Raw genomic sequence first — 15,000 nt, forward strand, 5'->3', positions numbered from 1 at the left:
CTAGAAAGGGAGAGGTTAGCGCTACCTTACTATGCTGTAACGATATATATATATATATATATATATATATATATATATATATATATATATATATATATATATATATATATATATATATAATATATATATATACTGTATATATATATATATATATATATATATATATATATATATATATATATATATATATATATATATATATATATATATATTGTTAGTAAGTGAATTGATCTGAGAGATGATAGGCCTCAGGGGTTCCCCGTTTTGTGGGTTTTCACTGTACCATAGCAGTACCTATGATTTCGGGAAATTTCATTATATTCTGTTGATTGGTAGCCCTTGTTACAAGCTTGGACATTGTTTTTTTCAGTTCTTCAGTTGGATCCTTTGTCAGTTGCTGGATCTTGAATGAGTCCAGTAGAATTCTGTCCATCTTTATCTTTCTTCATGATTACATGGAAAAATGTAGGAATTAACATTAATGACGAATACCTTAACAGTTTGAGATTTGCAGATGGCATATACTGTAGTTCTGTTTAGTGATTCAAGGGAGGAATTACAAAAGATGATAGAAGATCTGAATAGAGAAAGCAGAAATGTATGATTTACAATGATTGTGTGTTAAACTAAGATAATGCTCAATGAAAACGCAAAAAGACATCAAATAAGGGTTAGGGACGAAACTCTAGAAATTGTTAATGAATATGCATGCTTAGGACAGACGGTAAGAACACGAGACCGAAATTAAAAGAAGGTTAAGCATGGGATGGAGAGCTTTTGGTATACAAATTGAGATTATGAAAGTAAAATGCCACTTTCTCTAAAAAGAAAAGTATTTAATTAGATGGTCCTACCAGTAATCACTTATGCATCATAAACTTGGAGGCTTACTAAATCCTTAGAACATAAGCTAGTTATAACTCTAAGAGCTATGAAAAAAATAATGATGGTAATGACACTAAGAGACAGAAAAAACAGCGACATGGATACGAGAGCAATTTAAAGTAGAGGATATTCTGATAAAATGTAAGAAAAATAAATGGACATTGGCAGAACATATAATGAGAATGACAGATAATGTGGCCATTGGGAACAACAGAATGGGTCCGTCCCTAATGATTGTATAAGAATCAGGAGAAGGAAGACTGACGAACTAAGAAAATTTGTGGGTATAGACTGGCATAGAAAGACAGTGAACAGACACGAGTGGAAGGACTTGTCTGTCTGAGGCCTTTGTCCAGGAGTGGACTAGTAACGGCTGATGAGATATATATATATATATATAATATATATATATATATATATATATATATATATATATATATATAATATATATATATATATATATATATATATATACTTTTCTCGTTTCCTGCATCTTTTCTTGTCGTCAGGGATAAAGTTTCAAAGGAAAAAGACAGAATTCGTTACTGTGCTATCCCTGGCGACAAGAAAAGATACAGAAAACTAGAGAAGTGTTGCTTTAAAATTGTTGATGCCACAAGTGTTTTGGCATTTAATGAATATATTCATAGACTACTATAACATTAGACACTGCTCACCTAGGAACTATCACTGGCTTAAGATTTATATTCATTACATCTCAATGCAAACGTACACCTAATGAAGGTTCTGAGCTCCTTTGGAAAAAAAATAAGACCTAATTATCAGCTCAGTCTACGTACAGAAGACAGCCAGTATGATGTTAAGCAGTAAAATCTGGGCACTATTGCGCTAGGTAGTACGAATAGTTTGCGATAGAGACAATCTACCCAATGACAGACGATTTCCTAGTGAAGGGTTGTTTATTCGTAGCTAGGAGGATACTTTTCATAAAGGGCACATACTTTTAAGGGGTGTAGGGAAAGGTTCTCAGCAGTAGTAAAGTTATCAAATGGTTGAGAGGTATGAGGTTGGCAGACCTATAATTGTGTTGATATTGCATAATACTGAAGAAATAAATATAGGCCTGAGACTCCATACTGTGCATGGATGAGGCGAGGGAAAGAATATGTATGAGATTTAACTTGCCTCAGGAGAGAAAGCTGAATTTTTTTCGTCCCTAGTGATACATAGGTGGAAAGACATGGTGTTCATGAATAAGGACAAAGAATAGTTGTGTCTCATTTAGCTAAAATGTAAATTTCTAATTTTTCTTGGTCTTTTGTGTTTTTATCATATACACAAGATATGTTGCTAGATCTTGAAAATAACCTGTTACTGATGCAGATGATACTGCTCTCTTTGCATCGATACCATATCCCGAGTGTAGACTGCTAAAAACCTATCAGAGACAGTTAGTGCTAGGTGAAAATTTAGGGAATGAAGTTAAATTTGAATAAAAACAAACTTTACTGAACCTCCATACCCAGATATTTTTGTTAATTAACCTACAGTCCATTTAAGAATTTAACGGCAATTCCTCATTGTAAATTTCCTTTCCAGAAACATATTTGGTCTGTCTCTTCTTCAATTGCACATAAAATCGGTACATTGAGATTGGGAGACATTCTTTCAATATTTTTTTAAAACATGTCTGTTCCAATGAAATGTTTCGATTCTTTTAGTCTACCATACTTTCAATATTGCAAAGGTTTATTTTTCTATAATTCTGACCATCTTTTACATTTCCTATTATCAAATAGTATTAGGTATGCAGCCATCCTGAAAATGTCCTAGGCAAGTCCTTGTGTGGTCACTATATCCTTGTGGTTAGAACAGGGTGGGGGGGGGGTCTATTAATATTTAAAATGTCAATAAGCATCTTCAAATTCCAAAGTGTAGAGCTGGGGGCGATCCCCTGGAGTCTAAAATATGCTACAAATGTGGAAGAAATCTTTACAAAGATCAATGAAAACATCTAAGATATATTATCAACAAAATTCAATTATGATACAATTCTTCTAATGAAAACTACAAGTATTACCTGAAAAAATGTTAAGGGTTAGTCCGAGGGGCCAAATAGAAAATCATTAATTATGAAGTGCGCATGGAATAATAATAATAATAATAATAATAATAATAATAATAATAATCATAATAAACTATAAGAACAACTTTCGTTGCTTTTTAAAATGTCAACGATAAACAACAGTGATGTTTAATAACATCCAATGGATTGAATTTAAAATGAAAAAATGTAGGTCATTTGCAGCAGGTTTTCACAAAAAACCAGGGCATGTAAACCAGAAAATTTGATAGGCCTATTCAGCTCTATCCAAAGTTTTCCATTCGAAGAAGGTTACACGATAAACTAATGTTACACAATTTTTCTTCTTCAAAAAGCAGCTTAACAAGGAAAAGAATCGTAACTTTTTTTAAGAAATTCCTGAGCAATCAAAAATGCTTTTCAAAGTGGCTAATAAACTCAAATTCCAATCTTCTACGATAAGGAGATATTAGGAAAAGAATGTAAGAAAAAATACATATTCTTTACATGGAGAAGGAAACGCAAAAAAACACGCTTCTTCAAAACCATAATCCTGCTAAAAAAGGAATAAAAAATAGAAGATTATATAGTACAGAGGTCACTTTTAGCAGGTAGTACCTTTCACCACGTATGCGGAGAAAGGGTCTTTCTCTGCATACGCCTAATTAGTCCTCTGAGTGCATTTAACCTCCTTGTCGGAGTAAGGAATCCCTGGGAACCACCCTCAGCTTTGGGGAAAATGCGAAGGCTTCTAGAAAAAGGATCTTGGTGATCTAAGATCTTAGAAGTCACTACAGGTAGAAAATAAGATTAAACAAGCTAATGAATAAGGAAAATTAATAAATAAATTACGTCATATACTGGTAACTAAACATTAGAAACTAGTGAACGTGACCTGTGAAAATGATAGCCAAATATTCTATACATATACACGTACTCCTTCTCAAGGTATAATTACTCCCTCTCCCCATACCCGAACGAAAGGGAGAGCTCAGCGTAACCGAATATATATATATATATATATATATATATATATATATATATATATATATATATATATATATATATATATACATATATATATATATATATATATATATCTATATATATCTATATCTATCTATCTATCTATCTATCTATCTATCTATCTATCTATCTATATATATATATATATATATATATATATATATATATATATATATATATATATATATATATATATATATATATATATATATATATATATATATATAAACACTTGCTCCTTATCATATAGGGGAATGTAAAGGGTAAACTATGCTATTCTAAGTGAGTCCCTTTAACTCGTTTCTCATTAGGAAAATTCTTTACTATGTGTGTCATGACGAAGATTGATTTATAAAAAACAGGCATATAATCGGCTTATTTCTTATTATGATAATCATCATCATCATCATCATTATCATCTTCTACACCTACTGACGGAATGGGCCTCGGTTAGATTTCGCCAGTCGTCTCTATCTTGAGCTTTTAAATCCATCATCTCCCACTTCACGCTTCATAGTCCTCAGCCATGTAGGTCTGGGTTTTCCAACTCTTCTAGTCCTTTTTTGTGGAGTTCAGTTGAACGTTTGGTGAATTGCTACTCAATCATTGCTTTCTCTTTTACTTACATTTTTTTATATATATTTCATAAAGTAGAAAATGTTGGTATTATTTTTAATTCTTTATCAACAGACACATGTTATAAAATGGATTCAAAAACTATAAAGAATTCAAAAGTAATATTTCAACATAGCACATAAAATAACAAAGAAAAAAGAATTATATATTAAATGATTTGTTGTGTGATGGAAATAAAATAAAGGCCAAGTCCTCAAATAAGGAAATAAACCAAATAAGGATCAGTCAAAGAAAATATGAATAATTACTTTCAGTGAATACTCAGAAATATTCTTACAAACACTCGTAGACAAAAGGACAAATTTACACAATATAACTGAAAATGTGTTCAGCCAAATATAAAAAAAAAGTTAATATTTATGAAACAGAATGCTGTAGCCTAACTGTCATCTATTGATGTAACAAATTAACGAATCCAAAGTAAAATTGGAAGGATTTTAAATTAGGCCTAAACATTCTTCAGCAATTCAACAAATCAAAAATGGAAGTATAGTTTACCCAAAAAAAATAATAAATAGGTATAAATAAATTTATGAGTTACGCGTACTTGTTTTGAAACTCAGTACTTGTTGTCTCAGGAAAGGTCTCACCATTGTTGGGTCAACTAGCTACTGTGTACCTATATTACTGATTTTGTCAATTAACTTCATTAAGCCTATGTCAGTTAAAAGGGCACATGTCTATTTAGCACTGCCCCGCCCCAACACATACCATCCCTCATATGGGCGGGAATCGAACGCTACCATTGAGTCACGGAGGCAGGTATGGAGAGTAAATTTATGTAAATTATAGATACACTGATAATGGAAAAGAACCTTCCATGCTTTGTTATCGTAAGGCATTATAAATAAGAAGCTAACCGGTAAGCAACAACAGACTATTATCAATCAATTATACAGAGAGAGAGAGAGAGAGAGAGAGAGAGAGAGAGAGAGAGAGAGAGAGAGAGAGAGAGAGAGAGAGAGAGAGAGGGGGGGGGGGGGGTAACGGTGATTCCAAATTTAAAGTTTAAGTTGAATCATCATACTTCCATGAACTGAAATGCATTGAGAATTGAACCCACTATGCTGAATGTTTTATAGATTTACATTATTTAATTATTCGCATGCACCTACATTTCTCAACTATCTTAAAAATTGCTTATGAAAAAATATTTATGAATAAACTATGATTAATAAATATGGAAATTATTATTATAAATATTTTACAAAAAAATAAATGTTGAATAACTTACTGTAAATTTTATCATTATCACTGACACCTAAACCTCACAGAACTTTTTAATTCACGATCATAGGCTTGATATATTTTGACATCCTCTACACAACGTATAATCAACGATCGTTGACACAACTGTCAGATATTTTCAGCCATGATCAGCTAATACTGATAATAATCAGTTAGAACAACCAGACATTATTACCATCCTCAAAGCCATGACTTGGACCAGATCTTATAAGGGAAAATAATGCGACTCTACTCGTTGTTATACAAAATGTAGATTATTATTTATTCTGATAATTATCATCTCTGCGGGAGATCAATAATCTTCATGGGACTAGTTTTCTATGTAGATCTCACCACTACCAAAATCTATGGGTTTATGCTAAAACGGGTTCATCTATATTTTAATTAAACTTTAACAGACTACGTAGAAAGGAACTCATTATATTTTATCAAAATTTAGGGGGTAAGAGCAAACCAAGTGGAAGATATTCTAACAACATGTAAGAAAAACAAATGGACATGGTTAGGACATGTATTGATAATGGCAGATAATCGATGGACACTAAGAATGACAGAATGGATCCCCAGAGATTGTAAAAGAAGCAGGGGAAGGAAGAGAAGACGATGGATTGATAAGCTAAGAAAAACTGTAGGTACATACTGTCATAGAAAGACCTTGAACAGACGGGAGGGAAAGTATACGTCTGAGGTCTTTGCCCTGCAGTAAACTAGCAACTGATGATGATGAGGATGATAGTTCACAAAACTTGGGGAGAATAATTTGTTAGTGACTCACTATTCTAGTTTCAATCATCATTCGCGGCTAAGTTAATTGAACTATTTAGACTTAATTGTTACTTACAGCTAGTCAAATTAAATTGTAAAAATCACTATCACCTTTGTTATACTAAGCTCAAGTGTTAGATTTCATCACCATAACTCATTATCAACGCATAAAAAAATTACCTTTAATATCCTATCAATATTAAGGCTGTGCACCATTATTTCCAATGAACCATCATTATCTAGCTTGGACTTCATCTCTCTTGGGTCTCACTATCGATACTATTATTTACCTATACATTGATATTCATCACATTTTTGGTAACTCATTATCTAATTTCCTCCTTATTTAAACGTATTATGTATTCATTACCTTTCCTGAAACCCTTTCTCTTTCTCTGGACAACATTTATCGAATCAATCACTACTGAGAATCATTGCCAAGAACTCACATTTCTTGATAGAACTCTTTGCTAATCGTTCATGGAAGGGTGAAATTTCTACCTCTTTATCACTTATGACTAATATCATTCAAACTAATCTTGTCGGTAAATTACTATCTGAGAAACCTATATCCTCATCCAACCTAGCTTCAGCATCTTTGATCTTTGATATTGTATCGTTACTTAGATGAATCGAACAATAAATCCTTCTTAATTTAAAGGTTTAAAGGCAGCTCATGAATGACAGAGGAAAGGGACAGTGACAATTCCCGAGAGACTGACCCTATAGTGATCAGTGCCAAGACCCTCTCCACCCAAACTAGGACCAGGGAGGACCACAGAATGGCTGCTGCTGACTCAGCAGGTAGACTTATATACTTCATCAAACCCTTATTCTCAACTCACAAGGATGGTGAGATTGCAGACACTACAAGAAACTAACGAGCTTGAGCAGGACTCGGACCCCAGTCCAGCAGATCGCCAGGCAGGAACTATCATCTCTTTATTCTTGTTAGGACCATTTACCCTTTGTCGAGCTCATCAAATCATCATCTACTCCACGATTCTTTGTCCTGAATCATCAACGTTTTCTGGTATTCACGGTCTTTTCTGTGATTAATTATCCTCGAAGGGACTCCTCAGACTTGGTAGGATTCATTGCATTGTACCTTTAGTTGCTTAAATTGACAGTTCTTCCTCTAACTCATTATTCGTCATGGCACTTGTTACCCTTGGCGAGGACCTTCATCAGAGCTCATTATGACAGTCTCGACACATTGCTGAAACTCATTAGGACTTACCTTGGTAGTTGTGATTCATTGTCCTAGATGACACTCGATATGCTTGTTATACGTTTAGTATTATCAGTGCTAGCCCTGCTACAACCTTAGTCTAGTTGGAAAACAGGATACAAGCCCAAGGGTTCCAACAGGAAAAGTAGCCCAGTGCAGAAAAGAAATATAGAGGTAACGAATAAACTTTATACGAGAAATAATGAAAAAAAATATATATAGATACATATTAAGACCAGTGAAAATATTGAAACAAAAAACATGTATGCAAACTATGAAACAAGACTTATGTCAACCTGTTCAATAGAAAAGCATTTGCAACAACTTTGAACTTCTAAAGTTCCATCGATTCAATAGCCACATTGGGAAGATCATTCTACAATCTGGTCATAGCTGGAATTAAACTTCTAGGATAGGCTACTGTGTAGTATTGAGCCTTATTATGGATATGGTAAGACAAATAGAACAACTAAGTTAATGCCTAGTACTATGAACAGGATGGTATAGTCTGAGAAGATCTGAATGCAAAGGATGGTCTGAATTATGAAAAATCTTATGCAACATGTATAAACGACGGTGCCAAAGATTGATATCCAGATCAGGGATAAGGAATTTAACTGGCGGCAAGTTTTTGTTCAACAAATTCAGACGAGAATCAACAGATGAAGACCAGACAAAAGAACAATACTCAAGACAAAGTAGAATGAAAGAATTGAAACTTTTCCTCAGGATAGATTGAACACCAAAACTCTTGTCTTGTCTTTTTTTTTTTTTTTGTGAATCAAGGATAAACTGACCAAATGTGTTTCTAAACGGCAACTTTGCAATCAAGAATCACATCTAGAATTTTAAATGAGTTTTATATAGTAAACTGGATATCGTCAACGCAAAGATCGGGATGTTGGGGAGCCACTGTCCTTGACCTGTACTTACAATCATATCTTCATTTTCCAAAATTTACACCATACACTATTTTGGCTAGATGTTTATTCGGGGATTTCAGCAACTACAGGTCTAGATGCACTAGACATATTTGGTGTAAAGACAGTAGCATGAACTGCATATACAACAAACTTGTTTTAAAGGCCAAACCACACGTCATGCGTATACCTATAGTATTTAAAGTAATAGGCTGAGAACACTTTTCCGAAAAACACCAAATATTACATTCCTATAGTTACTATGGTACCCATCAAAAGCTACTCTTTGGAATACTCATTACCTTTACTGTGATTCATCAATTGTCCTTTCAGGAACTCAACCAACCGGCGACTCCCACATTATCCTTTGCTGTGAATAACTTTATATAGCCTTTCTACTACTGACTGATTAAACTATCTTAATAATATTATCCAAAATAATGGTTTCACTAATTCATTTTTTTTTTAATGTAAGCCTTTTTATTATCCCATCTAAGACTTGTTATCCTAGATGTGACAATTCAATATTCCCACGACCTGCTGTAATCCACTTATATCTCTTTCATATAATCATGATCGTTGCCTTGACCCATTCCCACCCTTTCTTGGACTCATTATCCCCGGTGATAATTAGTCTCACTTCTTGGACTGAACGTCATTGACGAAGCTCATTTATTAATCGTTTTGGAAGCTGTCGTCATTTTTACACTGGTAAAACATCAAAACACGTAATTCTGATTTCTAATAGACATTGTAACCTAATTACATCATAGAAATCTACACCAATTTCCGCTTCAAAGACAAACATCGAAATGTGGTAAATAACATTTAACATCTAAATATCGCTTTAGAAACGGGTATATGAGTAGCCTTATGTATCCTACAAATTCACTTTTTCTTTTTGTAGGAGCTCATCATCTTTTGGGGTACCAAAGCACAATGTGTCACGAGTGATCCAATCCATGAGACCCCACCCCATTTATAAATCAACAAATCCTTTGCCATAGACTTATGAGTTCTAACAGAGTTATTGCAGTCAGGTTAAACTTGAGAATGAATTATGATGAAATTCAATGACTTTTGAAATTGGTGTAACCATTCGAAAGGGTTATATTTACAGGGGTTTGATTATGAAAGTACGAAATACTTTTCATTAAAAACATTTGATTTGATTAAAAAATAGGATTGAACTGAAATGGACATGATATTCATTCGTCTGGGATTTAGTAATAGTAAATGCATAATTAACAAAATATCCCAATGAATGCGTACAATGACGAATAGCAGAGAGAGAGAGAGAGAGAGAGAGAGAGAGAGAGAGAGAGAGAGAGGAGAGAGAGAGAGAGAGAGAGATTTTGGATGTCTCAAAGAGTTTTTAGTCCATCCGCGGAGAATCCATTTGCTCTTGGATAGAACAAATTAGTTTAAACAGTTTTTATGATATTCTCCAACTTATGCTTGAATTCGTTTACCGTGTTACTGTTCACTACATCCGCTGGAAGTCTCTTCCATTTATTGTCTATTTTGTATGTAAGTAACTACATTAGGTATTGTATCTTTTCGACTTCAGTTTGTATCCGTTACCTCCGGACTGATTTGTGCTAAGCGTGAATAGATTGTTCTAATCTACATTTGTTATTCATTATAAAATTTCTAATGCCTCTTTGAGAGAGATTATTAGTTGATACGTGCATTTAATTAATCAATAATGAGAGAGAGAGAGAGAGAGAGAGAGAGAGAGAGAGAGAGAGAGAGAGAGAGAGAGAGAGAGAGAGAGGTGTGGGGGATGAGAAAGGTTAGTCAATGGGCCAGTTAAATGAGTTACGCAAGATGCCCAGAGAATCTTGGGGGTCGACTGAGCAGGGAAGCAGCAGCTGCTGCTGCTGCTATTGCCATAGGCGGGGGACAGCAGTTGCCTACAATGTAAAAGTAGTCGCGCGTGTTAAGGGCTTAAAAGTTTCCCGTTGTGATATGTCGAGTGAGGATTCAAAAGAATCATACACACACAGATATATATATATATATATATATATATATATATATATATATATATATATATATATATATATATATATATATATATATACAGACACACACACACACACACACACACACACACACACACACACACACACACACATATATATATATATATATATATATATATATATATATATATATATATATATATATATATATATATATATATTTATATATATATATATATATATATATATATATATATATATATATATATATATATATATATATAATTAGGGTTAATATGAAAACGGTAAACACAAGGGTACACACACGCACAAACACACAAACACACAAAATTACCAGTTTGATAAACCTCGATGTCGAATTATTCACTTACTGATTTCCCAAACATGAGTAGGCTACTGTTGCTGTGTAATATACAGCCCTACAACCCCCCCCCCCCCCCCACACACACAAATACACACACACACAGAGTGATCCGTGTACTTTAATGAAATCAACGCAATGTTATTTATTAATGATTGAAATAAAATCACAATATTGTCTTTAAAGATAAATTGTCATACCCAAAACTATCAGAGCAAAACTAAATTACTTTAATAAAAAGCTACAAATAACCAATACAAAAATAGCAGTTAAATAAATTAAAAAATAAATTTTACAAATAAGGATTTACAAGACAAATATGCTATGTCTAAAAAGATTAGGATAACTATGGAAGATACAGTAAATCTCCGTGAACATCAAAATTAGGTACTGTTGAACATGTTTTTCTTTTTCTCAAAACATTATATAAAATATGGAAATTTCTTACATTAATAGAAATTCAAAACTTTTAATGAATTTAACTCGTCAAGAAAGCAAGCATCGCTAGTCTCATCTGGTGTAATTTACAATGGCGCCATCTGTGACTGGACGCCATCGTTGATACTGTAACAATTCAGGTGGTTGAACAAGTTGCATGTCCTGCAATGCAGGCTCTGGACCTTCACCACACGGCCTGTAAGGTGGCGGAGTGGCGCAACCTGCTTGGAAACATTGGCAATTAAGTCGTGTATTTTCCTGACATGATGCCGGATGCCTTCAGTGCTTGCGTATCTCGGGAAGTTATAATTCAGCGTCAAAATTAGGCGAAGTATTTTCAACTCAGCATCTATGGCAACATCTTATTTCTTGGTGTCATCCAAGTTACTCTCGGCCGGTTACTTCTTGGGGCGAGCGGCCGAATCCTCCAATCGCAGAGCGAGTTGTCTATTGTATCAATTCTCTCGACCAATCGTTCGTTCTGGGGGACGCGGCCTCCGCCAATCAGCGGAGCGTTCCCACAGGGGGCGTGGCCTATTCACGAGAATACAGAGGCAAAGGATCTAAAGGAAGATTATTATCGTGTCGGCTTCCGCCAAACTTGTTGCTGATTTGAGGTAACGGTCAAGTGAGAACGAGAGGAGGAGAGAAAGGGAGAGAGAGAGAGAGTGAGGAAGGGAGACTTAGTTCCAGAACGCAGTGGTCTTTCGCTTACGTTCGTCCCTGTAGGAGGAGGCCTTCACCGCCACGTCTCCTTCGTCGGTAGAGGATTAGGGGCCCACGACTCCCGAGGGATTTGTGCCACAGGATTTCCCGAGCGACAATTACGTCTCCGGAGAGCGTAAGAGGCGGCGGCGGCGGCGGTGACGGGGTGTCTTCCTCCACCGTCATGAGTGGATCCAACGTGGACGTGCCTATGGGCGACGCCCTCCTGATGGCGCAACGCCAGATGCTGTCGTCGCTGCCGCCCGCGCTCTTCCTGCGGGCGTCGGAACGGTATCAGCGCACGCCAAAGTGCGCCCGTTGCCGCAACCACGGCGTTGTTTCAGCACTCAAAGGTCATAAACGTTACTGTAGATGGAGAGATTGTGTTTGCGCTAAATGCACGCTGATTGCTGAGCGGCAGCGGGTGATGGCAGCGCAGGTGGCGCTCCGGCGGCAGCAAGCGCAGGAGGAGAACGAGGTGCGCGACTTAGCATTGTTGTATCACTCGACCGCCACCTCCGGCAGCAGTAGCAATGGAAGCCCTGCAACGGCCGCCGCTCCCGGAGGTGGCGGTCCCCCGGGGCCCCCGCCCGTCGCCGCCGACCCCTTTTCGCCCAACGATCTGCTCTTGCCCCCTCACCTCGCACTCTCCATATCTCTCCAGCAGCAGCAGCAACAACACCAACAGCAACACCAGAGGCCCATCTACACGTCTCCGTCCTCGTCCTCGTCAGATCAACTTTCTCCAGGTGAGTCCTCCTTCAGTAGTTTACCTGCGTCTTCTCCTTCTCAAAGGTTTCTTCTCAAGTCTGTGAAATTGAAGGTACTATCCCATTTGCCCTAGAACGATTCCTGTGAACCGTCATTACAATTTTTTTTTTTCTGAGGTGAAAATTCTATTTCATAATTAATTTTCAATTTGAAGGGAAGATTATTCATCACGATAAAATTAATTTTTCAAAGAGAAGGGGATATTCTTAAGCTACTATAAATATTGATTGCCTCTTGGAGCAGATTCCAGTCATAATTTGGAATGATCTTCGCCGAAAGTGTCTTTTAAAGTCATCATTTCAAATAATTTCCTAGGGTGAAGATGAGACTTTTTAATGAAGATATCTGTATCCTATTCACAGTGAGGTGAAAATATCTTAACACGCTATTTACAAATAAATTTCCATTGTATATGTATCAGTAATCCCTTAAGATTTCGACTATCACCATGTCTATAAAATAAAAAAATAACTGATAAACTATCATTGAAGTGTACACATATACCGTAGGCTACATATATTTACTTTGTACACACGCACTCAAAAGTACTAACATTCCATTCTTAAAATACCTATTAATATCCCGTAATCAAATCCAACTTAATAACGCTTCCCAGACGACGCAGATGCAAGGAAAAGTTAAGTGGAGTCCTTTCCGGCAAATTACCTTCGTCGTCCAAATAAGCTGAAAAATTATAATTACACACCGTCTGCAGCACAGGTATTTCATCCCCCTACAGCCGTGGCTCGGAAACGTTCAGTCCGTATGTAGTAATATTCCAAAGGTCAATTTCGTGCTTCAAAAAAATATGAAAATAATTTACTGTATCATGAGGCCTTGTGTACGCGAAGCAAGTGATTAAGATAGATTTCCGTAATGAGATATTTTATATAATAATAATAATAATAATAATAATAACAATAATAATAATCATCATCATCATCATCATCAATGTTTCCAACACTGAGGTCTATGTAAAATGGCCGAAAGGATAAAGCGACCCCACACAGTAGTGAGTAAAATATCAAGACAAAGAATAATAACAATACTAAATTAAAGTGAATAAGAAAAAAAAATAATTTATGGAGCCCAAGGAAGGGGAAAAGGTTGTTGAAGTACATAAGCTGAACGAACAATCCTAAATAATCCAGCCCAGACGCACGCCCGCACTGTTTCAGATTATTCCCTATACAAATCTATCTCATTGAAACATCTCTTTTTCTCATCCGAGAGCGAAAAGGGGGGAATTCCATAATATCTCCTCGTGTCCTTAACAATATCCAATTTTGTCTGTAGTTTTCATTCTTTCCTTCAACCGTCCTCTAGAGGAACAATTGGCCCCTCGTGCAGGGCCCCTTCAACGGGCGCGTGGGGGCCTCGTGAGGAGTGATCGTAAACAATTCGTTTTCGAGACATAGGATTCAAAAGGATTCTCTTCGCAAAAAAAAAAAAAAAAAAAAAAAAAAAAAAAGTCAGGGTAAACGAGTAATCTAGGAAAAATGAAGATTTGACTAGGGATATTAAATTACATGTTTGCCTTCGATCAAAATTGTACAGGGAATGATAATCATGCAGAGATATAGAACCTAGAAATAAACGAGTAATCACACAAAAATTTAGATTAAACGAAGAATATTAAGTTACAGGTTGGTTTTTGATAAAAATTGTACAGGAAATCAAAATTATGCTGAGACAGAAGTTTGAAATATAAATAATATCTGTTAGAATAGATGTATCTTTCTAAACATTTCTAATGCATGTCATTTTTAAATAGGTTGAAGTTATATTGTACTCAACACATATACCCGTCTAAGGAGGACATTCTAAATTCTTATACCACTTTCTATGTATATTCTCGATAATCTATTACCGATTTACGTTCGTTGTGTCTTTAATTAAAATTATTGGTATATCTTAATATAGAGGCTACTGGCGATGTAACACCAAGGTCGTTGACGTTT

At 35.4% G+C, this 15,000-nt stretch overlaps 1 protein-coding gene across 1 annotated transcript in view; it reads left to right on the forward strand.

The window, feature by feature from the left end:
- The first annotated feature begins 11,719 nt into the window (after positions 1-11,719).
- LOC137614641 (doublesex- and mab-3-related transcription factor A2-like) overlaps positions 11,720-15,000 on the forward strand; it is a 390,991-nt gene continuing 387,710 nt past the window's right edge. The window contains exon 1 of the mRNA XM_068344340.1: positions 11,720-13,017. Within this exon, the coding sequence (XP_068200441.1) occupies positions 12,453-13,017 (565 nt within the window). The 5' untranslated portion in view covers positions 11,720-12,452. The remainder of the gene's footprint in view (positions 13,018-15,000) is intronic.

This window comes from Palaemon carinicauda, chromosome 21 (genome assembly GCF_036898095.1).
Source record: "Palaemon carinicauda isolate YSFRI2023 chromosome 21, ASM3689809v2, whole genome shotgun sequence".
Classification (NCBI taxonomy): Eukaryota; Metazoa; Arthropoda; class Malacostraca; order Decapoda; family Palaemonidae; genus Palaemon; species Palaemon carinicauda.